The following is a 24,932-nucleotide window of genomic DNA, read 5'->3' on the forward strand; positions in this document are numbered from 1 at the left end:
CTATGCGGACCAGGCAAGTATCACTGGCTGTTTTAATCAAGAAGCTGCGCTGACCACCTCAATGGATAAATAGTTGGCACGGGCAAGAGCTCATTAGTGTATGTCAACCACTCCTTCTCCCATATGAATTTTCTACTTACGCAATAGCAAGGTGCCTTGCGATCGAGCATTCTCTGAAAAAGCCTGTATCAGACAACCCCCCCGAAGAACGACTTGCCTACTTCTATTGCTCAAAAAAGCAGGGACTCGAGGACGGAAGCAGTCCCAAGACCGTCCTCCAAAGCCTTGTTCGTCAGCTAGCCTGGTCAACGGACGATTTATCAGTCGCGCCAGCAGTCAAGAAACGATACCAGGACTCCCACAAGCTGCAGGGCTACGGACAAAGTGAACTTCTGACGAATGACTGCATCGACTTACTCGTCCAGCTCATTGCATCCTACCAGCAGACCACGCTTGCAATCGACGCTTTAGACGAATGTTCCGACCACTATACTCTCCTGTCGGCGCTAGAGCGTATATCGCGTTTGTGCAAGGGAAAAGCCAAATTCCTGCTTTCCAGTCGCATGCACGTCCCCGTCAACCACACCTTCCCTGAATGCCACCAGATCCAGGTTGGTCTGAACAGCACAGAAGATATAGAATTCTACATCCGCACCGAAGTCGAGACCAACAAAGGGCGTCTGGCCCAATGCAAAGCAATAGATCTCAAAGACCCACTGATCGAGACGCTGAGCCGCAGGGCGCAGGGAATGTTCGTGGTCACCCCGGTATTGACTCCCAACGGACACTAGGCACTAACTAGCCCATGCAATAGGTTCCGATGGGTAGAGCTGCAACTGGACTGCTTCTTCAACCCAAGGACAAAACTCCGTCGGCGCGATGCAGTCCAGAGAAAACTCGACAAACTCGGTCAAGAAGACGGAATACCGGCTCTGGGCCCTGTATACGATGAGATATACGAAATGAACACACAAGAGCCGGAGGACCGAGCAGCAGCCATGAGAGCGCTGAAATGGATGATGTGTTCCCAAAGACCTTTGAGTATGGACGAGTTGGTGGAAGCCGCATCTATGGGCCCCGAAGGCGTCATCGAGGAGGATATCGACGAGGACTACATCCTAGACATCTGCAGCAATTTTATTATAACCGACAATCTTAATCTCGTTCAGTTCTCGCATCTGTCTGTGCGAGAACACTTGATCCAGGGCAGGGAGACCGAGTACTCCGATAATGCAGCAAATATACAGGCCGCGGAGACATGCCTTGCGTTTCTGATCCGTGGAGATTTTTATGCAGACATGGACTTCAGAAAAGGGCTCTCTGGCTATGTAGCACTGTACTGGTTGGCTCATTGCGTGTGGAAACTCGACAAGGGACAAAGAGCAGACATGCTGCAGAGGCTGTCCAACACGTTTCTGTCAATTGGGGAGGCGGTCCACCCTTCATTCGCGAAGTGGACCACAGCCATACCTAACGCTCTGAGAAAGCTGTACAGAGATGAAAATTACTTTGAGAAAGAATTGCTCATGCACGGTGTCAGCTCTCCACCGAATCCCTTCTTCATCGCCTGTATCTGTGGTTTCGAAGAAATAGTTCGGAACGCATTATCTACCGGACAGAGTCCGGAGCAGCAGAGCATCACCGGAGATACAGGTCTCTTACTTGCCAGCCATTATGGACGTCTAGAGGTCGCCAAGATCTTGTTGGATCACGGGGCAGATGTGGACGCCTGCAACTACAGCGGATATGCCCCCATCCATTATGCACTTCAGCCTTCTGCGCCCCGGTACCGATGCTTAATAAATCCGGAGATCGCGCGACTCTTGATCGAGCGAAAGGCGGACGTTACGAAAGCGGTCAAGGGGGATCTAGATGAAGGGTGGACCGCGCTGCATTTTGCAGCTTTCCATGACTTCGAAGAAATGGTCGAGACTCTATTAGATCACGGGGCGGACATCAATGCTAGGGAAATCGAGGACCACACGCCACTGCACGCCGCAGCCACAAGCGGGAGCATGACCACCCTGGGGCAGCTGCTCTCGAAAGGCGCCGATTTGGACGCCAAGACCAACGAAGGAGAAACTGCCATCCAGCAAGCCGCACAGTGTGGAAGAGAAGACGTGGTGAGCCTCATCGTGGAGCACGCGGGCTTGGAGCCCACTGTGGGTTCCCAATGGCTGCGACAGGCGCAGTTTCGCAACGCCGTCAACAGCGGAGATGAGGTCGCTGTGCGAGCGCTGCTGAACGATGGGGCAGACATGACTATGAGAGACATTTTCGGGAAGACGCCCTTGCATTGGGCGGTAGAATGCGGTCATCGAGCGGTTGCGTTGCTGTTGCTGGAGAGGGGGCAAGACATCGAGGCCAGGGATAGTTACGATGGAACCCCACTGCTTTTAGCTTGTCGGAGGAATGATGAGGAAATGGCTGGGTGCTTGCTAGACCGGGGAGCTAACATAGATGCCAAGGGCTTGGGTCAGATGGCGTTGACACCCCTTGGGTTTGTAGTGCAGCGGGGGATGCCCACCATGATGCAATTCTTGTTGGATCGGGGCGCGAACCCCCAGTGTGTGCTTGTCGATTCGATAGAATCGTATCATGGTGTTAGATTTGAGGGGTTTGAGGCCGCTCTGGCATTGATCCGGGATGTTTTGGAAGCGCAGAAGTTGGATCTTTACAAATGAGCATCGCATTACAAGAATTATATGCTTGATTGCTGGAGTACTCGTTCTACATAGCTATCCATACAAATAGTGTCATCACGACCTACGTCTTGAAACAATCCAACGAGGAATAAAAGTTGCTTTTCTGATCACATATCCGAGAGCAACCCTTCAGGTTTTTGCTTCAAAATCAGACTCACGGAGCAGCTTCCCGTCCAAGATCTTGCCAATATGGGTCTTACTGATGTCTTGACAGTCTTTCCTGATCTGTGACATGAGGACCTTGAGGAACTTAAGGGGACTCCGATGGAACGGAGAGCCTAGCCTATGTGCGTCTGTGAGAATGAATCCATCCGCTGCAACCGACCACCCCTCGGGGGTCTTGACCGATGCCACGCCGAGGAACTCGCATATCTCCTGGTACTCGCGATATGTAGCGATGTAGAGCTGCCCGGAGAACAAATTCAACTGGATCCGGAGAGGTGTGGGGATTTCAAGGGGTTCGGGGCACCTAGGGACGGAGTACAGCGTCAATCCATCGAGTGGAGGAAACCCTTGGTGCTGTCGTGGAGAGTACAAATGCAATGTCACCTTAGTCTCTGGGCTGCGAATTCTGGGTAGAATCTTGCAGGCTTCGTAGGGGCTGATGATCATCATATGCTTTACCACATTCTGGCCAGGGCTGGATGAATATACAGGATATGTACTCGTTAAGATCCATTGGACAGGCCGTTGGTATGCATCCGTTTGAAAAGACACATTCTTCGGGGCCAAAATCGTTGTGGCAAAGTCGGCTGTTACCAGGAGATCCTGTGGGAATTGTGACACATCCAAGTGTACAGCCGCGGAAGTCTCTCTCAGCATCTCGAATGCTGACCCGTAGGCCATTGTAAATCTGGTAGGTATTCCACTGGTAATGAACGACAGAACGTCCGGATGCAAATAGTGGGTAGCTGGCCCTTCTGGAGCTGGTCGGTCGACTTCGGGCTCTTTTTCAATTTCAGGTGCGAGTTCGCGCTCCTGCTCTTCATGGAGATGAGTCGCACTGAAGTCCAAATTCTGGAATTCACGACATCTTTCGAGGATGAGATGGGCGTTAGAGGTCTTTATCTCCTGTAGCCGAGAGTTATTTGGCGGAGAGCGATGCCAGCCGGGTCGATATCGAGATTCCAGGGTCTGACATTCGGGTTCTAAGAACTCTATAGCCTGTGCAGTAGTCATCTTGGTCCGTCCGTTCTTTATGGCCTTGTTCCACAAAACTGACTGGCGTCCGAAACGTTCTGCTTGAGATGCCCACAAGGGAATGCTCCGTTGTATATCGTGCCAAGTCTCTGATATTGCCCAGCATAAGACGTCTGATACGTCAATGTCCAACTCATTTTCTTTTCCCGTAAGGGAAAGGATGTTTGACTTGATTTCGTCGGGAATGTAAAAAATGACCGATTGTCCCTTGCCTAGTTTTCTCATTCTCATACACGCTGTATAGGGTTAATGCGGGCAACCTCCACGCATACGCATAGGTGAATGTCCCTCTTACCTTGGACCAACTTATCCTTTGTGAGACCTGCCCCCAGGGTCACAGCAGCACGATAATATTTCGGTAGTCTTAAATCTGTTCCCCTAGTGTGTGCTTCATCAAGGAATATATGACACAATTCCAGTTGCTTGGAAAACGGCGATATCTGTAGCGCCTCCACGCGCCCCCTCCGGTCCAAAACGAGAAGCTCGTCATTGTCATCAAAGAACACTATAGCCTGGGTTTGCTCGTGGTCTGTGATTAGTTTGAGCCATGCCCCCGCGACCTCAAAGTTGCTTAGTTCTATTATCTGGGCCCCTACATCTAGGATCACCTGTGCAGGGGAGTCCAGACTAGTCACCATATGAAGCAAGGCATTTGCGTCCGAGCCTAAGACACGGTGCTGTGGGGGGTACAACGCAACTGAATTTTCAGGTCTCAGAAGGGTCTCAATCACGAAAGCATTGGTGTGACTTTGCTCTGGTAGATCTAGCTGTTCCACATCCAAAGGCAATGTCGTACGGGAATCGTTCGTGCCACTGAAGCCAATTGTTGCATGCCACTTAATCTCTCCGATGTCCCAACCGGAGGCCGTGAGTTTTTCGGGAAACTCTCTCATCTCTTTCGGAAAAACAAGATGAGTTAAAAAGTAGTCGATTAGGCTTTTCGAAAAGCGGAGCCAGGGAAACACTTCTTTAGAACAATGGTAACGGTCCTCAAGATTGACTCCAACTAGATGATGATAAGAGATTGGTAAACTTGGGGCGTCCCCAACCCAAGCTGTATACTCAGCATCAGCTTGATCAGACTTTAGAAGATGGTTGAAGGCAAGGAATATATCATCGTCCTCAAGTCCAGCGTAATAGTAGCTCAGGGACGTCAATATGAGAACAACATCTGGATGGCTGTATTCAGACCTCGCAGCAGGCTTGTCTTTGGCGCGGTATGGGACTACGAGTCTGGTTGGTGGCTGTCTTTCGGGATCCAGCCCGTAGTTGACGCGCCAGCGTTTTTGACTTAAACAGAAGCTTAGAACTCCACCGGCGAGAAGGCCTCTGAGAAGAAGAAGTGGACTTTTAGTCGCGTCAGTCCAAAAACTTGCCGTGTCTTGGTCCTCAACGGCAGCAATCTGCGATGGTTCAAGTTCTGCATTGAGTGCGTAACTGAACACGGCGTTTCTTATCTCCTCTGGCTGCCGCGAAATTGGCAAGCCTTCAATCCCGTGGTCACAAATGTGCTCTAGAAGACGCACCATAAGACACTGCTGGGAATCGTGATGAAGGAACCTCATTCGTGGGAAACCGCCGGGGTGAGGGTCTTCCAGTTCCATTGAATGGGGAAATTCCTCGTGGAGGTCTGGAGCAATCTCTCTCACAAGCTGTAGTAACTGATGGATCAATATCCACCTCTGGGGGCTATATTCCACTGGACGTTGGCTACCCATGGTGTAGATTAGTTCAAACTTCACACCAAAATTCTCGTCACTTTCATCCACGATGGCACGCGAGTCAGTGTTGAAAAAGTCTAGAGTCCTTAGAACCGAGGAACCGACTGCGTCACTGCCCGAAATCAGATTTTCAAGGCCCATCAGTTTCAGTGACAGTATGTGCTCTGGCTGAACCAAGAGAACACCTCCGTTTACCATGCAATCGTGGCATAGTTCTCGGATTTCATTGGCTCCGGCTTGCTCTATCTTCAGAGTGCGACACACTGGCAAATGATAGACACGGCGATCCAACAAGCCCCCCAACTTAGATACCAGCATCTGAAACATCTGGCGAGACTGGGGTTTTGGTACCATCACAACAACCAGACATCTGCCGTTAGCAAGTGCAGCCGAAGTAATAGGGATAATCACGGACGATTTCCCTTCGCCCATATTCAACTGCATCACCACATTCCCGGGCCTTCTGGCTCTCATCTGCTTAGCAATCTGCTCCTGAACTTCCCGTATGAGGATACCGCTCTCAATCTCTACTAGCAGAGTCTCGGGAAACTCGAGCGGGGTCCAGTCTATGTGGCCTTTATTCCTTATCTCTTGGACGAGATCCTCGCGTGCCCCAACCAAGCTGACTAGTCTTTCCGCGCGTTGGACGGCCGTTAGTGCAAGACCATATGCAACAAAACACCACTTCCAGTCATTCTCCAAGTTAACCCATCTGTGTCGTGTCATCTGCTGGAGTAGGAGAATAGGCGAAATCCTTGGCCATTGGTGTACACGTGCTAATGTGTCCATGACAGCATGGCGTGCTGGGTTCTCCGTATCCCATGGCATGCTTCCCGCAGAGTTGAGTCCCATATGCGCCGTGATGGCATTGTATACTGAACATAAATGATCTCGGCATAGATTAAGATGGCCTGTGAGTACATCTCTCAAGTGGGCATCAGTCAACACGATCCTCCAGTCTCTTGTAGCTTGCTGTAGAGAATCGATGCTACTCCGTAACTGATCAATGTATTTACTTTCATAGCGCGACCTCGAAAGAAGAGCCAGCTTGCTGATTAGTATCCGAGACCGGAGATTTGAGCTAGAAACCAGTGGTATAGATTCCAAAAGGTCCTCGAGCTGGGGGGTTTCCGTGTCCACATGAGGAGGTCTGCTGTAAAGGATATCATCCACACTGACAAATTCAGGTTCACATAGCACCGGGGGATCGGGTATCTGGAAGGAAAGCGGCTGTGGTGTTATACTAAGAGCTGTCTGCTGACTGAGAACATACGAGAGGCGGCGAATATAGTATCGAAATTCCCTGTTATCGAGCCAGATGGAGAATTGCCGCCGAGCGATAGCCATTGCACTTGGAACATTGATATAGGAACGGATATCGGGGGAGCCGTCGAACGTAGGCTCACTAGGCGATCTGGCCGGCCACTGTGGTTGAATTGCTGAAATGAATCGCCCAAGCATTTGTTTGCTACTATCCCGGAATATTGTTGCTCGGCGACGATTGTACGCCTTGCGGGACTCGCCTGGATGAGATTTAACTGTCCAATCAGGAGACTGCTCAATAGATACTAGGGAGCAACTGAGCTCTTGGAGTAGAGTAGACTTGTCGAATTCATCACCTTTCGACAGGTAAAATGACGTGCCTGAAGGGGGAGCCATTAGGTCCATATCCGAGATACAGTATACCGAGGCCAATGCTTTCAAGACCGTCATATCAACATTCTTGGCAAAGGCCATGGTTGAAAACCATATCATGGCTTGGAATTGGTTGAGTCGGTTATGACCAGACCGCAAAATCTGGTTATGGATGGCACACCAATGCTGAGATATCAACTTCTCCGGTTCCAGGATCAACTGGGAGTCGAATTTCCCCTTCGTATCGCCGAGCTCTTTATCTGGTCCAAAGACGCAATCAACGCCTGAAAGAAATTTCCAGAGATGGGATGCTAGATCATCTGCTGACATTGCCTGATTCATTGGGACCCCCAGATATATGGCTTTTGACATAAGGAACGCACTATAGCCTTCGTGAGATGTCTGGTTGCAGTCAAGACTCCGATATGAGCGATCTTTATTATATGTGTGATCCTCAGCTCCGAATCCAGAGACACGAAAGGACGAAGATCGAATACTGTCGCGTTTCAGCAGCTCTGTTTCGACCCGAGGCAAGTCTGGATGACATGGACGTTGGGCTGAAGACAGCATCCCCTGGCGGTGATCTTGATCGAAGATGTCAAGTACCCTGGTGTAGAACTCCCCATGCTGGGCTAGGAAACCCAGATTTTTCTGCCAAGTAACCGATTGCATTACACGTGCTTCTGCCGGATAATATCTCCTTTCTGGTGTCAGAGCAGCGATCCTGGCAAGTATGCTTGTATGTTCTGGGTCGAGAGTTTCAAATGACCTGACCACAGCAGAACGAAGAATGGTAAGCGCTTGCTCGGTGCCAGTTCTACCTGTCAGAGGGTCGGGTATGCAAAAGGAGGTTAGAGCATGTAGATAACACAATGTGAGTTTGCTTTGCAGGCTTCCATTATCGACCAATTGACCGAGTCGGCAATCGACTGTATAAAGTTGGAAGTTGGCCGAGGTCTCCAAGTCAATACGAACTTTAACATGATCACCCTCCTTCTGGACGTACACATCTCCATATGGTACAATCACAGCTCGCCCCAGGCCGCTTGGACATTTGAGCAGAAGCCTGTTACGCAAGCCAACAAGCGAGTCCAAAGATTGGTCGCCATCGACTTCCATTCCGCGTGACTGCTTGCTCCGAATGGATGAACTTCCCTTCTCAAGGAAAAAGTCAAGTTGGAGAGACGGGATGCCAATCTCAAGACGTGAGAGCGCCTGGTGGAGGATGCAATGAATTTTACTGGGCTTGGCTACTGGATTGAGAATGCACGCGACTGATTCGGCCGTTGCACTGTCCATATTCACCAAGTAACCCTCATCTTCTGCAAGATACCAACGCCTTCGATCATCCCTTCTGAGTCTCCAGTTTGAACTGGAGGACTTCCATGCCTGCTCGGCTGGACGAAATTCGACAAGTTCTTTGTCTTCATCATACCAATGAACAAAGTTGTCCACAAACGCGTCGGGAAAGAGGCCAGATAGCAACCTTGGTGGTAGAAATTGGAACACTTGTTCTTCCTTGATGGCGCAGACAACAAGGTCGGTGGTGGAGCTGTCGGTGGTCCGTAACAGCCCCAAATGCACCATGTGTTCCTCATAGTCCCTTTTAGCAGAAAACTCCATGCCTGGAGCAGGGCTTGGCATGATTTCTAATACTGAGTGGCCAAACAGCCGCTGATAAGAAAGATTGGTCTCATATTCGGAAGGAAGGCGAGATAGGGGAAGACCGTTGACCAGAATTTCGCCTGTTAGTAGATTGAAATGGACCAGTAATTGCCCGCGGGTGTTTTCATGATTGACAATGCGACTATAAAGCCAGCAAGACGGTTGCTTTGCCACAGCTAACCACCTATCAACTCCCTGGAATGCCGGCCACGCCCTTTGGATGGCCACATGCAAGATTCTGCTTTTGTCTTCGAGGATTTTGCTGGCCAAAATGCGGTGGGTACGATAGCAGAGAGCTTTCCACCGTCGGTGGAGGATTGGAAGCAATGGATCAGAGGCTTCAAGTTGGTGAAGTGAAGTCCCCCACTCTTGAATGGTCACAGAGCACAATATGAACAGTGAAGCTTCCGAGTCGATAGCGAGTATAGTTTGAAGGTGGTCGCCTTCTGCATCGAAGGAGCATACGCAAATCAAAGAAAGGCGAACAGTTAGTGCGACCAAAGAATCGCGTTCCTCACCATGGAGAGCCCTGCTGGCTTTTCCCTTGACCAGTTCAACCCACTGGAAAACAATCTCCCGTAGATATCGCAATATCTCTAAGCAGGCTATTTGAATGGAGTATGAGAGAGTCAGCGACAGTACCCTTGATGTTACACATGCAAAAGCGCAGAGTGCTTGTGCTGACTCCCAGTTGTCTTTGATCCTATCCATGGTGTTTGCAATTTTCGCTAATAATACCCTGGTAAACTCTTCGTCCTCAAGAATCAAATGGCCCGTTCTCGATACCGAGCATTTGTCTGGTGGCCCAGCCTGGTAGATTGTCTGGAGAATGAAGATGCATGTTTCCAGCTTTTTCCAGTCAACCTGCGGCATAGACAGCTGCACAAGGATGTTTAGCCATTGCACTTCAACTCCGAGAGGAATGCTACAGAGAGCCTTGTACTCCGTACTTGTGACATGCGCTGGACAAGTAAGCCGCTGAGAAGCTATGGCTTGGTTCGGTGGCAGTCCGTCAGGGGCTCCAGATGGACGAAAAAGAAACTCTTCTAAGCATCCGCTGCTTGTGGGCATTTTATAGACACATAGAGTAGCTCTGCGGTACGTCATCATAAAATCAGCGAGAAAACAATCAACATTGCTGTCGAAGTAATGAAAGCGCAGCCCATTGTCTAGGCAGATATCGTTTTCGGTCATATCAACAATCTTTTTCAAATTCCGATGAGTGATTCCATGAGGTTTGTTCTGAGAAAGAAGACCTATCCGTTGCACATCTTTGCATGATCTGAAGAAGCGCTTGAGACCGCAGTATGTTGATAATGGATGTCTTGAGCATGGGCGCACCCGTGCAGAATACCTCATGCCCAACACATCCATTAGGAAGTACATAGTAGTATCCCGCCAATCTCTAAATGCCAAAGGAATGCTGAGCTCAAAAACCGTCGATTTTGTATGAAGTTCATCTTTGGGTAAGGGCCATTCGTGGATGGCAATGTTGATAGTATTGGCCTTTTGTTTATAGCTGCATCTCTGGCAAGACCCGGAATGGCGTTTTTTCTGAGGATTACTTTCTGGATCAACGGACACCTTGTGGTATTGACACTCGGCAAGCTCATATTGCGCCATCAGTCGTCTGTAGTCAGCTTTTTTTCTCTGGAGCTGTGCCTTCTTTGTTTTTCTTTCAAGGTGTGCATGTTCTTCGATCTTTTTTAATAGGTTTTGGTGATCAACAGAAGCATCGAAGTATCTCACAGGAAAGCAACGACGAGTGCCAAAATCTCGGAAGATGCCGGGGCCGTGGTACTTGACGTCCTTACGTCGCTGGCACATGTATTCTTCGGCCCAAACTAACCTAGCCAGCTGGGAATGGAAGGGTAGAAGCAGAATCTGGAATGTTCCCATTGGAACACAAGGATCGTAGTCGCGCAGCATACCGTATATGCATGTCGCGGACATATCACAGGCGATCCACAGCTCAAGGAGAGAGAGCATCATGACCGAGGTGGCTTCGGGGTCGCCACGGTATGTGTTCATTGCTGCTTGGTGGTATCCTTGCATCAGTCCGCCCAGCTGACCACATGTATTACCGTCCTCTATGTGTTCTTGAAGCCAGTTGTCTAGATTCTCAGCAATCCAGCGCTCTAAAGCGGCCAGGTTATAAACCTCGTATTTGGAGTCAAAGGTGCGTGACAAGTTTGGGAGCTCTGCGGCATCAAATTCGACCAGAATCGACGGGGGTTGGGAATTTTTAGAGCCCTGGACGTTTATTTCACGCGTCTTCATCTCCGTGATGAATCTATCAAGATTATCTAGGGTATAATAGATGTCTTCGGTAAAGTGGAGACGCTCAAGCAACGACATGTCATGCTTATAGCCGCTGTGTGCTATAGCTTTCTGCCATTTACCGCGAATGATGCTGCCAGTGCTGTCTAATATATGACAGACAAAATGGACCCAGGATGCATTGCTGGGAAGATTTGGTTTGAGTAGTCTCCGTCCAATCTTAGAGCTCATAGTGTGCAGTTGCTCACTGGACAACCCGGATTCAGACGCCCAGCCGAGGAGATGGCTCATGAAAAATATCATAAAGTGCTTGTAAAGCTCCACGGGGCGTCCTAGTTGTCTGGTTTGTCTAGATATCACAAGCTGCAGGGAAACACGGATCAGCAACCAGAGAGGGGACCGCCGCCACGGTGACCTGCTGTCATTCCACATGACCTCCTCGCGAGTATTTTTGCAAATCCGGGAAACATGGGCTACCTTGCACATGGGACGCAGAAACCCCATCAAAAGCTCTGTCACGACCTTGGGGTGAGTGGTGTCCCGGTCCTCATCGAGTTTCTGGCCTGCTTTGTTCACTTGAATTCGAGTATTTGCAACCTCCTGATGGCTCATCCGCTCCAAAGTTTGTGCCATAGTTGCCAGGAATTCAGGATTTATGAACGCGTCTGTGTCCATTTCCAAGGCGGGTCCCGGGAATTTCCGTTGCAGTCGACCCAATGTCTTGATAACCTGTTCGCTGCGTGGAGAGAGCTCAAATGCCTCCACGATAATCGCATTGCCAACCTTGGTCATGAGAAGGGCAGCATTCTGGGCACGCACGTGGACCGGGATGGAGCCTCCTGGTGGTTGTCAGCCCTACAGTCTCAAGGGTAATCATAGCGTTATTCCTAACCCTCGGAATGCAATTGAGCCAAAGACTTCTTCAGCCTAGTCTCATCCAAGTGTCCGAACTCATCATAGATGAATTTCAGACGACAAATCATTGTAGTCGCCGAAGAAATGATACCCGCTGTATCCTCGGCGACATGTCTCTTGAAAGACATCAACGCACGAATGACTCTGTCAAGAAGGAAAGCTTCATGGGTGACATTATCATCTGCACCGTCAGGGAGATTGGGGGGTAGGAAAACATTATGCAAGATATATGTAGCTCTCTCCAGGGCTGTAGGTGACATTGTATGTTGCGTGAGGAGGGAAGAGATGAGAAGAGATGAAGGAAGAGATGGAGGGTATGGAGAATAGATGAAAGGCATGAAAAGAAGAAAGGAAGGGTAAAAACTGTGAGAGAGTGTGTGAGAGGAGGAGAGGGGAATAGGTAAGAGAAGAGGAAATTACTATGGAATAAGAAGCGAACCTGAGAGTGAATGTAGAAGGTGTTTTGTAACAAAGTTAATAAGAAAGAACAATAGTCACTTGTGCAGTCACTATGAGTCTCCAAAGATAGTATGCTCTGGCTGTCTAGTAGTATAAACCATATAGTAAGCTCAGGATATCCATATCTCCGAGCCTTTCAACTGAACATTTACATAGTATAACTCACACAAGTCAATACTTTTACTACTAGTAAAGGTCTGCTAAGTTATATTCATGCTTCAAATTTTTCCCCTAAACTTTTGTAGGTATATCAGGTTCATTATCAGAGGAAGCAAATTTCAATCTAACATGGCCTGTAGGAGTAGGTTATGTCAAAGACTATGTTAAGCAAGAAGCTTGCTTCTCTTATCCATATAGAAAATGTAAAGATTATTAACTACTTCATTTATCAAGGTCATGTATGCTACCGCTTTTTTTTCTTTATAACCTTCTGTTTCTTCTATGGTGTCATGGTGACATGATCACGAATACTATATTACAGAATGTGCAAGATTGTAGACAAAGATAGTATTAGATCTTCAGGGATTTTTACTCCCAAGATATATAATATCATTTCACTATGCTCTGCTCTTCCAATACTCACACCTAGAAGAAAACACCAGAGAAAAGATCACAACGGAGAAAGGAACAGGAAAGGTAAGGTAGGGGACCGTCAATGCTATCTAAAACTATTGCTTAGTATTCGAAGCAGTAGCATCAATTGATTCATCTTAACTTGGACAAACGTCTACAGAGCAATCTCTCGGACGACGCCGGTGCAAATAGTCAATATTGAGGGTCTTTAATGATTCTTTCAAATTTATTCTTAAAGCTATGAAGGTCACAAGAATTGTGAAGAATTAAAATATAATCTGTGTGGGAAAGCTTCGCAGATCAGCGGACATGTCCGCTGATTGCATTCACTATGCCCACACAGCCCAGCTCACACAGCCTAACTGACGAGTCTATCCCGTCGCTTGATTCTCATGACCGCCAGACAGGAGTGAGTACACGAGTCCAGTCCCTTGACAGGTATATATATAAGCTGCTGTACAGTCGACCAAGCAGGCGCCAAGCCTCCATTGACACCAGCTGTACAGACAACTGCATGGCCTGTAGGGTCTCCAATAACCACCCCATGGGTAACAACACGGTATGCTATAAATAACTACCAGCATCCCCAGTAGCGGTCAGTCTCTCCAATTTTCAATGAGTAGGTAACAGGTTCGATAGGATGTCTTGATGAGAAGTTCTGACAGTGTACGCACGCTGATATATAGTTGATGAGTAGGCAATAGCGTTATCGAACAACGATGCATTGCACAAGCCTATAACGCCCACTTGCTACAGATGACTGTAGAATGATCTGCGGACACTTTCATACCCTGCGTAGAGTGCTTGCAGATACTGGTTACCCAGAAAAACTAATGCAGCGGCTTTCTGGATCTGCTAATAGACTGCGTGCCAACCGCAAGAGCGTCGTCCTCTCTGAAAGCGAAAGAGCGATCAAAAAGATTACGATAAACTACCATCCGACCAAGAGACGGTGTAGACTGCAGGCTTGAGTTCTAGATAAACAGAGAAGTCAATTTCAGTAGTGCATAATAGTGGTCCCCACGTTTGATCATTCATCAATACTCTATTTGGATTGTAGAGGAAAAAAGATATGTGTCTTAATAGGCGATTATATATCAGTATCTCCAGTAGACCATAAAAGCCAAAGCGTTCTAGGGTCAATCGCCATGCTTAGATTCATATGCATCTCCCCACTCAAGCCAGGCATGCGGTGAGGCACAGATCAAGGACCACTGCCTTACTCGTGAGGGCAACAGATCAACCGAATTGTGCATTTTTAGTTGTCAACGCAACACGCATAGGGGTGCTCTGCTGGTAGCACAGTGGCTATGCCACTCGCGGAAGGATTCCAACTGTCTTCTAGTAGCTCAGATACGCTGGATCTTTCAAGTAAAGAAACTACTATCATCTCAGGTGTGTTAGTCCAATTGTTTCCCTCGTGGGTGTTGGTCAAGCTGGAAATGTGGTTTAGCGATAGCACTACTGGTAGATTGCCAGATTGACCGAATTTTGGTGTCGTGTCCGTCATACAAAAGATCCCGTTACTCCACGCAAATTTCACTAAAAAGAGTGCATCCTGTCAGGTAGTTGAAAAATGTACAGGGCTAGCGTTGTAGTGAAAACCGTTCTAGCTGACGTTGCCCTTGACGTTGACTCGGCCGGGAGGATGCATGCTTTCAACGTACTAGCTTTGATTGACAGGATATTATGTGCGAACTCGTGTTGCCAAGTATAGAACATCTGCAGAATGACTAGTCTTGGAGCATGCCTGGCTGTATGATAACCTGATATCGCAGCGATGATGTCGGATGTTGTACCCTGCATAGAGCGATTTGATACACCACAGCCGGCCGGGTGGGTCAGTCCAGCCACATCTGGTTAGTGTCACATGGGATGATGAATGCGTCTTTCTTCATGTTGATTCGGGATCGACGCTATAATCTCGGCTACCTGGTAATTGTGTACTCCCCGGCCACCGAAAGAGAGACAAATGAGATCACTGACAATGGCTCGATGTGATCATGATGAAGTCGCTCTGCCGTGGTGGAGTGCAACTCATCCAACGATAATATAATAGATTGCGTGGAAGACGGCACAAAATGAACGTGGCTGGCAGACCGCAGGTGGCCCAGATGCGCCCAGCCTCCTTTGGCCGGCGGCGTGGACATCCTGCACGATTTCCCCCGATCGATCTGCGTGATGATGGAAGCCTTTTGTTCCCTTAGAATCTTGAGATGGCCTGTGCTTGGGTGTATTTGTAGCGGATCATAAAATAGGACCCTTCCTCCCTCTGATTTCGATCCTCCTGTCTTTTATCTTTCTAGTCTTATATTCCTCTATTCTTCCCACGAGAACAGTCTCTTCCGTTCTGTATATCTCTTGCTACTTCCAATAGCAATTGACTTGTTCTTTCTCTATACACTCTCAGAATGCATCCCTCCGCAGTTCTTCTAGTTCTCTCCTCCATTGGTGCGCATGCCGTGCCGATGCTCTGGGGCCCCGGCAACGATACGGCTCTGGAGCGCCGAGGCAATGCAACCGTGTACAGGCGTCACGATTCGCCCTCTTACACCGTTGTCAATGTCGCCGGTGATGATGGCACACCAAAGCCTCAAACCATCACTGTGCCTCAATCGCCCTCGCCTAGCCCGAGTCCGCCATCATGGGGCATCCAGGCCCGTTCCACCCCCACCCCTACCCCCCAGGCGGCGGATGAGGGCCGCGAATCCAACGTGAGCGAGGGCATTATTCGTCGAATGATTTTCGGAAGATCAACGAATGAGACGGAGACGCGCGGCCTCCTCGCCCGCGGCAGCAACCACACCTCTTCCCAGCTCAGTGCCCGCAGCAACAGCACTGAGACTCGAGACCTCCATGCACGGAGCAACAGCACTGAGGCCAGGTCCCTCTCTGCTCGCAGCAGCAACAGCACGGATACTCGTTCTCTGTTTGCCCGCAGCAATGATACTGCTTCGAACGTTGGTGCACGCAGCGCTGATGATGGAGCGCGGGTCAACTTCGCCCGTGCTGCACTCAATGCCACTGAGCTGCAGGCGCGCCAATTCCTGAAGCGGAGCAACGAAACCTCTCACCAAGAGCGGAGCCTGAACGGAACTACCCTGCAGAGGCGCAATGAGACCGGAAGCATTATCTAGAATGTTGTGTCTCGGCTGCCGTTTCATTTCTCTGTCTCCTTCTCTATACAACACCCTCATGAAATAACGCCATGACGATGGATTGACACGGCTTGTTGACAGCGGAAGGCGAAGGTCAAGATTAAAATTAACAAAGAATGGTTGATATGATACATGATGGACGAAAGCGTGTCTTGTTTCTGTTTCCCTCTTATTTTCGGGTTTTTAGCGGGTTCTCATGCATGCATTGTTCATGTAACACGGCGTTTTGTTTGTTTTCCTGTTGTTATTTCTTTTGTTGTTGTCATGGTTGTTTAAGGGTATCATACATCTTTTGCATTTCATGTGAATAAGTGGGTGCAATTGACATACTTTCTTTGGGTATCATATAGACGGTAGAGATGGTGAGGTTGAGAATGACGGATGCGACAGTAATATATATAGCGTTGGAGCATGCGGGATCTCTAGTTTAGTCGCTGATACACAACAATACTACGCAATACGTCATCACCGGTACTAGTTCAGTCTCCATTTCCCTAAATATTACCATACATGACCATACCTCATAGCTTTCTCCGGCTAGTAATGAATGACATTCATCACCTCCGTCACTCCCTCTATCTCCATCTCTCTCCTCCGCATTTCCTCTCCTCCTCCTTCTTCCCCCCTGTCGCATGGATCAGGAACCCACCTGGTCTTTCTCTTTTTAATTTCTACTCCTCTCTGTTATCTCTATTCCGTACCCTTGGTCCCCATCAGTTTACCTCGTCCCCCCCACCTGAACCACCATCCCTCACCGACCGCATCACGACTCGTTCCCCTCTTTCTATCATTCCTCCACTCGCTCCGCCATGGCCACCCCAATGGCGGCCTCCGATGATCAAAGTCGCCTCCTCGAGGAGGCATTGGGGGTCGTGCGTCAACAGTCGATTATGATGCGGAAATGTTTGGAGACCCCCGGCAAGCTCATGGATGCTCTCAAGTGCGGGTGAGCTTCGACCCGATTCCAGGCAGCAGTGAGAATCGAGCCAGATGGCAGCTAACAATGCACAACCCATTGGATTAGATCAACCCTCGTATCCGAGCTTCGCACTCCGAGTCTGGGCCCCAAGCAGTACTACGAATTATACATGGCCGTGTTTGACGCTTTGCGACATCTCTCCGTTTACTTGAAAGAGAACCATCCCGTCAACCACTTGGCCGACCTCTACGAACTCGTTCAATATGCGGGTAACATAATTCCACGACTCTACCTAATGATCACTGTCGGGACGGTGTACATGTCCGTGGAGGATGCTCCTGTGAAGGAAATTATGAAAGACATGATGGAGATGAGCAGGGGCGTGCAGCATCCGATCCGCGGCCTGTTCCTGCGCTACTACCTCTCGGGCCAGGCGCGCGACTACCTGCCGACTGGATCCGGCGATGGGCCGGAAGGGAACCTGCAGGACTCGATCAACTTTGTTTTGACCAATTTCGTCGAGATGAACAAGTTGTGGGTGAGGCTTCAACACCAGGGGCCCTCGCGTGAGCGGGAAAAGCGGATGCAGGAGCGCCGGGAGCTGGAGCTGCTGGTCGGAAGCAACGTTGTCCGGCTCAGTCAATTGGTGGACCTGGAAGCCTACAAGTCCGGCATCTTGCAGGCGCTGCTGGAGCAGGTCGTCCAGTGCCGCGACGTCTTGGCCCAGGAATATCTTCTCGAAGTTGTGACCAAGGTCTTCCCTGATGAATTTCACCTCCACACCCTAGACCTTTTGCTCACGGCAATCTCCCGCCTCAACCCCCATGTTGATCTGAAGAAGATTGTCATCGGCCTGATGGATCGCCTCTCGACCTATGCGGCGCGCGAGACGGAGCCCTCGGACGATCCGGAAACCCGAAAGCGGGGCGAGGAGGAAGCTGTTACAAAGCTCTTGGAGGACCTCAAGGTCTCTGAAGAGAAGAAGAAAGAAAGTACTGCCGAAGATGCAGCCGCTAAAGAGAACGGCGTCGAGCAGGCCTCGAACGACCAGGAAGCGGCCCCAGAAGCAAAGGAGGGAGAAGAACCTGCGCCAGATGACAAAGGTGGCGATGGCGATGGCGAGGAGAAAGAAAAGCCGTCGGTGGAATCCCAGCTATATTCTATATTCTATGAGCAGGTGGTCGGTATCATCAAGAACCGTGGCATCCCGATCCAAGATACCATGGCCTTGCTGGTGTCCCTCGTCAACCTAGCCCTCAATACTTACCCCGACCGACTCGACTACGTTGACCAGGTCCTTGCATTTGCGACCAAAGAGAGCGCCGCGTATACTGACCATGCAGACTTGCACTCCGCCCCGGCGCAACAGAATCTTTCCCAGCTTCTTCTCGCCCCCCTCCGCTCTTATGCCTCGATTTTCACCGCCCTTGCCTTGCCGAACTATGTCCCGCTGTTGACCTCGCAATCTTATACGACGCGGCGATCGATGGCCGGGGAGATCGCCCGCAGCCTTCTGAAAAACCAAACTCCCATCACCTCAACGGATAACCTTGACCGCGTCCTTCAATCCATCCGAGTATTGATCAAAGAGGGTACACAGCAGGCCATGGGTTACCCCGGCATGCAATCTCAGCGAAGGGGAGAAACGGACGAAACAATCGAGGAGCAAGGGTGGTTGGCGCGCCTGGTTCATTTGCTCCGAGCTCCCGATAACGACACTCAGCTCAAGGTGAGACCCCTTATCTGATATGGTGTAGGCATTTTAGCCATTTTCTGACCGCATAATGTAGCTCCTCCAAGCCACTCGCAAGGCCTATTTGGACGGAAATGAGCGGATCCGCTACACAACACCGGCGCTCGTAACGGCTTCGATACGACTTGCACGCAAGCTCAAATCCCGCGAGCATTATGATGACAACTGGCAGTCGCAATCTTCGACGCTCTATCGGTTCATGCACCAGTGTGTCAACAACCTCTACCAACGCGTCAACCCGGGATGCGCCGATCTTTCTCTTCGTCTGTTTGTAATGTGCGGCGAAGTGGCGGACCAAACTGGCTTCGAAGAGTTCAGCTACGAGTTCTTCGCGCAGGCCTTCACCATCTACGAGGACTCCATTAGCGACTCCCGCGCCCAGTTCCAGGCTGTTTGTGTCATTTCGGGCGCCCTGCACGGCACGCGGGGTTTCTCCAAGGAGAACTACGACACCCTCATTACCAAAGCTGCCCTACACGGAAGCAAACTGCTCAAGAAGCCCGACCAATGCCGAGCCGTCTACCTTGCCAGTCATCTCTGGTGGGTCGTCGAGAACCCACAGCGCGGCGACGAAGACCCTCAAAACGTAAGTCATCTTTTTGATTTGAAGCGGAATCAAGCATTCTAACCAGCCAACCCACAGCTCTACCGCGACGGCAAACGGGTCCTCGAATGCCTCCAGCGAGCTCTTCGCGTAGCCGACGCCTGCATGGACACCGCCGTATCAGTGGAACTCTTCGTTGAAATCCTCAACCGCTACGTCTACTACTTCGACCAGCAGAATGAGACCGTCACGGTCAAATACCTGAACGGCCTCATCGAGCTCATCCACTCCAACCTGCAGACAGACCAGGACGAGCCCAACCCCAGCCTCGAAGGCCCCAAGCGGCACTTCCAACGCACGCTGGACTACATCCGGTCTAGAGATTACGAAGGTGTGGTGACGGAATCGAGGCAGTGAGCGAGAACGATTGTATGATGCGATATGCTTTCCCCCTTTTACCATCCTGTACCGTGCCTCTTTTTTTCCTTCGTTCATGATTGATTGATTGTAACGTGCTGTGTCACCATCATCACCATCCGTTGTTGGATTTTGTCCCTGTCTGTCTGTTTTCCTAGCCTGTTAAGATCTTATTTTATCTTTGCTATTCGCTGTGTAAGATGGTTTGATTCCCTCCTCCATATCTATCTATTTATTTACCCTTTTCTCTTTTTCCTTTTTCAGCCACATATATAGGTGTATCATCAGGGGTTCACTTTTCTTTTCTGATTACTCTTCTGCGGTTATTTCGATCAATATAGATAGTATACCTATACCTATACCTACACCTGTCTAGGAGTGTATACGCCACAGTGTGATACTATCATACCTACCTACAGTGTACCAGTGCAGCAGTAGCGGCAATAGACAGAGTATTAAACCCAGTCATCACCATGTGATGGATGGAGGAGACAAGAATGCATTGGTAGTATTCAACAACATACATATGAGCAAAAGGGAGGATGTAGTCAAAGAAAGCGATATCACCTGTATGTGGAGAATGCCTGATGGTATTGTAAGTAGTAAAGTTATGCCTGGGTAATGTTTGATGTAAGTAGTAGGTAGGTATGAAAGACATGAGCAACATGACATGACAAGTCAAAAAAAGACAAGACAAGACGCTTCGGACAAAGCAGAAAGAAAAACGACCAAGGGAGATGGGAAGACATTTATTGCGGTCAATTGTGGCAACAATTCACCATTCATTCATTTCAAGCCAGTAGCCAGTTGATTGATCGATCAATCGATCAATCAATCAATCAATCAAAAACATGCGAGGTAGATAAGGTAGTAAGTAAGTAATGGATCCATCAGTCAATCGTCCGTCCCAAAGCGCGCGCAAAAAAAAAATGAAAAGCGAAGAAAACAGGACGTCAAAAAAAAAGGACACAAATCGAAATAATCATATCATATCAATCAATCAATTCCCTTTCCGTGAATCCACCCGATACCTAAAATGCAGTATGTGTGTTGTGTGTGTATGAGAAAGAAAATTTGTGCGAAAATAAATACCCCTCGTTCAAGAAACAAAAACGCCTAGAACCCCGTTGTTGGTGGAGAAAACTGCCGTAGCACAGATGAGGTCGAGCCGATTCCCCCGAACGCCGGTAGACTGCTCCCCGGTATGGGACTGCCGATCTCTCCAGGGACAAGGCTCCCCCGGTGGCCTGCCATAGCGCTGTTGTTGTCCGGTTCGAACTTGACGAACTCGCTCGTCTCGTCGTCCCGGATCGAGAATGACCCGCCGCCGTTTTGCGGGTTGCCCTCGGTGTCGCAGATGTCTAGCATTTCCTTCAGGGAGATTGGAGGCTCGTTGGGTGGTCGGAGTTGGTCCACTTGTCGGCCAATGACTTTCACGTCGTGGTAGCCGCTTAAGCCCTTGGATGGAGTCATCGTGTCGAGCTGTTTGCAGGCTTGGATTACGAGGAGCCTGATGGCAACAGGTCGAGATGTGTGAGCACGGTGGTGACTCGCAGATCCGAATACATTATTGGCCCATCCGCTTCCTAAAGTGAAGGTTAGTAGAGGTCAGATGGAATTGAGAAAGCGTTGTCTACTGACCATGTGTGGTTCCCCATGACGGGGCACCGGGAAAGGCGGAGGCACCAAAGGGAATCTGCGGGCCCCACGTGTTGCTGCCCACTCCGGGACTGGGGAAATTAGAGTGTTTCGGTGCTATTATTTTGTTAGCCCCGCCCGCATTGAAGATTTTTGAAACCGGCCGTCGTTGAATCGACTTACCACTGAGAGGATCCGGGAACAGCGCCGGCGCGCCGAAGCTGGCCCGGGTCGGTCCCGGTAAAGATCCCGGAAGAGTGCCACCCGGCAATGACCGGGACAGGTTCGATGCGAACGGGATATCTGTGTCATCAAGGAGGGCACTGCTGCCCAGCTGGGTACTCAGCTTGTCTACATCCCCACGGGTCGTCCGTGCATGGTCCCCTGGCTGCTCCTGCTGGGTGCTAGACGGGCGCTTGATAGGACTGGGTCGAGTGATCGGGAATGGCTGGGTGTGATGCACCTCGAGAGGGGATCGCTCAAACGAACCGGAAGGCTGCCGGGAATGGCCATGGGACAGTCCACCTGGCGGCGTGGAGAACGCACCCGACATGGGCGGTTGGCCGTGGAACGGAAGATTGTGGCCAGGGTCCAGCGGGAATCCTCGCCCGGGACCCATCTGACGGGATCCATTGATGCCCGGGGGCACAGGGATGCCGTTCGGTGCCGGGAACCCTCGCGGCTGATTCATGAGTGACCCGGTGTGCGGGGGATATGTAGGTAGGTCATGGCTCATTGGCAACCGAGGCATGATCCCAGCCAACCCCGGCGGATTCGGTGGCATTCCGTTGCCGCTTGGGAACCCTGGCGGATGAGTGCGACCCAGCGGGGACAGCGGCGTAGAAGGTTGAGGATGGTGGAGCATCGACGGTGGCCCCTGGCCCTGTCTGGACGTAGCACTTGAGGCTCCAGAGGACTGGCTGGGCCCAATGGATCGCGGGGAGACGGAGACCTGCGAGGGTTCTGCGCTGGTCGCTTGGGATCGCGGAGAGGAGCTGTGGGAGTCTTGCTGGGATGGTTGACGGGGTCGGGCGGGAGTCGGGGCTTTGGGGACAATCGGCGTAGCAATCTGGGTGTGCGGTGATGGGTGGTGGCCCGGGGGCCCTTGAGGATGGTACAGATTCGCGGGAATCGGGACGAGCCCCGGATGCGACGGTCGATTCGCCGGTACACCGGCCTTCTGGCTGTCCTTCCGGGCTTGTTCCTCCCGCGCTTTGCGCTCGCGTTCATCCCGGGCCTTCTTCTCCCGCAACTCGCGCTCTTCCCGCTCCTTTCGCCGCGATTCTTCCCGCCGTTTCTTGTCTTGCTCCTTCTTCCGCTCCGCTTCCGCTTGTCGCTCCCGATCTTCCTGCAATCGTTTTTGCTTCTCGGCCTCCTTGCGCGCGCGCTCCTCTTCCTGGGCCTTCCGCTCAGCTTCCCGCTTCTTGCGCTGTTCTTCTCGCTTCTGCCGTTGCTCTTCGAGCTTTTTCTCCTGCTCGGCTTTCGCCGCCGCTTCCTCGGCAGCCTTTTCCGCCTCCCTTCGGGCCTTCTCTTCCTCCTTGGCCTGCCGTTGGAGCTTCTTCTTGTCCTTCCTTTTCTGAGCTTCGCGAGCTTTCTTGGCATTCCGCGCTTCGGTTCGATTCTCCTCTTCCAACAGTTCTTCGATGAGTTTCTGCTGACGTTGCTCGGCCACCTTTTCCCGGTACGCCGTTAAGACGCGCTGTTCAAACATTCGAGCCGCAAAGATTTGGAACATCCGCCGCCCTTCCTCCATGCGCTGTTCCTCCGTCATTGCGTCCTGTGACCATGTCAGCCTGCGCTCCGTCCGGCATGCACCGATGTGGGGGGAACTCTGGACCAACCATCTCATCGTCCTCGTAGTCCTCTTCCTCCTGGCTGTCGTAATCCTCGTCTTCCTCATCGTCGTAGTCCTCGTCGTCCAAAGGGCCATGGTTGTGACCGCCATGGAGCGACTGATGGGCGGCAGCGATACCGTACTGGGTGTCCTCTTCGCGTTGCATCCGACGTTCAGCGAGCTGTTCCATCATGTCGATGAAGTGTTTCCCGTCATTCTTGAGTAGGTCATCCGCAACCGTGAGAATCCCGTCTGTGGGGGAACAATGAGGCAGAGCGCCTCCGTCAGCCCGTATCCTCACGTCAATGCAATCGGGGTATATCGCCTCGGCCTTACCTTTTACCGTTAGACTGTTCCCGAAGGCGAAGAAGTCTGCGCGGGCGGCACGGGTTTCCTCGTCCTCGAACTCATCGTCGCTGTACGGTTCGTCGTCGTCCTCGTCCTCGTCCTCGTCTTCCTCCTCCTCCTCCTCCTCTTCTTCTTCGTCGTCGTCCTCATCCTCCTCGTCGTAGTCCTCTTCGAGGTCGTCGTCGTCTTCGGGCAACTCGTGGATGCGCCCTCGCGAGGGGTGAAACTGACCGTGCGTTCGGGTGTGTTGGCCGGGGGATCGTAACGGTTGCTGGTATAGGCGGGGCGGAGGGACGATCGGGGAGCCTCTCTCAAAGGAGCTCTGGTTATTGTTGGCATACTGTTCGAGTTCCTCGTAGTAAGCGTCATAAAGTACCTCTAGTTCCTCCTCAATCGCCGTCCGCTTCCTACCACACACGGTGCAACTGCACGAGTGTTTCTGCTGCTCCTTCATCTTCTTCAAGACGGCATCCTTCTCGACCTTGACGAGTTGACGACGTTCCTCCTCCCCCAGCTCGAGCCAGAAGGTTTTAATGTTCTCGCGCTCTTCCTGGGTCGACGTGTTCCAGATGCTGCGGTCCTTGGCGGCCTTCAACAGCGGTCCGGCGCCGAGGTGCGGGGGCAGCGGCGGGGGAAGCGGATGCGACGACATGGAGATGGACGGGGTGGACTGCGAGGTCGGACTTTCGTCGCCCATGGTTTCCGAGTGCGACCGCCCCTTCTTGCCCTTCTTCTTCTTCGACTTCCGCCCTGCGGCCCGGGGATGATCGTCGGGCCCGTTCGCCATGTCGGGGAAATCGTGGTGGACACTCGCGGCGTCCTGCTCGTCGTCGTAGTACACGTCGCCATTCACATTGTCGAAGTCCGGCTCGTAGGACAGAACGCTCTCGAGTAAGGCGGACCCGGAGCCGTTCCGGTCGGCGACACTCGTCGGCACGTGTCCGTTCCCGAGCTGGTTCTCCGCCGCAAGGCGAGCGGCCTGCTTTTGCCTGCGTTTCTGCTTCTTGCGATTCACGGACGTGTTCTGAACGACGGACGCTGAGGGGGGGGTGGGGATGTTTGCCGCATGAGCCTCCCCATTGACGGGACGAGTCGAGGGGGCCGGCATGGATTCAGCCGTGGCGGCGGCCGGAGCCGGTCTAGGGGGGTGCGGAGGCGCCATGCCTCG

At 51.1% G+C, this 24,932-nt stretch overlaps 4 protein-coding genes across 4 annotated transcripts; 2 read left to right on the plus strand and 2 right to left on the minus strand.

The window, feature by feature from the left end:
- Positions 1-2,834: 2,834 nt before the first annotated feature.
- Positions 2,835-12,381, minus strand: P168DRAFT_308280 (uncharacterized protein; the record flags this gene model as incomplete). The annotated part of the gene is made up of 3 exons (XM_024839179.1): positions 2,835-4,141; positions 4,201-12,042; positions 12,099-12,381. The coding sequence occupies 3 exons, from the start codon at positions 12,379-12,381 to the stop codon at positions 2,835-2,837; spliced, it is 9,432 nt and encodes a 3,143-aa protein (XP_024696773.1).
- A 2,998-nt stretch (positions 12,382-15,379) lies between these two features.
- On the plus strand, positions 15,380-16,719 carry P168DRAFT_286329 (uncharacterized protein). The gene has a single exon (XM_024836324.1). It carries the CDS (start codon positions 15,565-15,567, stop codon positions 16,288-16,290), a length of 726 nt encoding a protein of 241 aa, XP_024696774.1. The 5' UTR covers positions 15,380-15,564; the 3' UTR covers positions 16,291-16,719.
- A 189-nt stretch (positions 16,720-16,908) lies between these two features.
- Positions 16,909-20,296, plus strand: P168DRAFT_323360 (vacuolar protein sorting-associated protein 35). The gene is made up of 4 exons (XM_024840681.1): positions 16,909-17,257; positions 17,336-18,959; positions 19,021-19,569; positions 19,627-20,296. The coding sequence occupies exons 1-4, from the start codon at positions 17,121-17,123 to the stop codon at positions 19,942-19,944; spliced, it is 2,628 nt and encodes an 875-aa protein (XP_024696775.1). The 5' UTR covers positions 16,909-17,120; the 3' UTR covers positions 19,945-20,296.
- A 764-nt stretch (positions 20,297-21,060) lies between these two features.
- On the minus strand, positions 21,061-24,926 carry P168DRAFT_314304 (putative stress response protein Nst1; the record flags this gene model as incomplete). The annotated part of the gene is made up of 5 exons (XM_024839766.1): positions 21,061-21,530; positions 21,586-21,699; positions 21,766-23,359; positions 23,424-23,668; positions 23,753-24,926. 5 exons carry the CDS (start codon positions 24,924-24,926, stop codon positions 21,061-21,063), a joined length of 3,597 nt encoding a protein of 1,198 aa, XP_024696776.1.
- Positions 24,927-24,932: the final 6 nt, after the last annotated feature.

The sequence above is a fragment of the Aspergillus campestris genome (assembly GCF_002847485.1).
Source record: "Aspergillus campestris IBT 28561 chromosome Unknown P168scaffold_1, whole genome shotgun sequence".
Taxonomy (NCBI): Eukaryota; Fungi; Ascomycota; class Eurotiomycetes; order Eurotiales; family Aspergillaceae; genus Aspergillus; species Aspergillus campestris.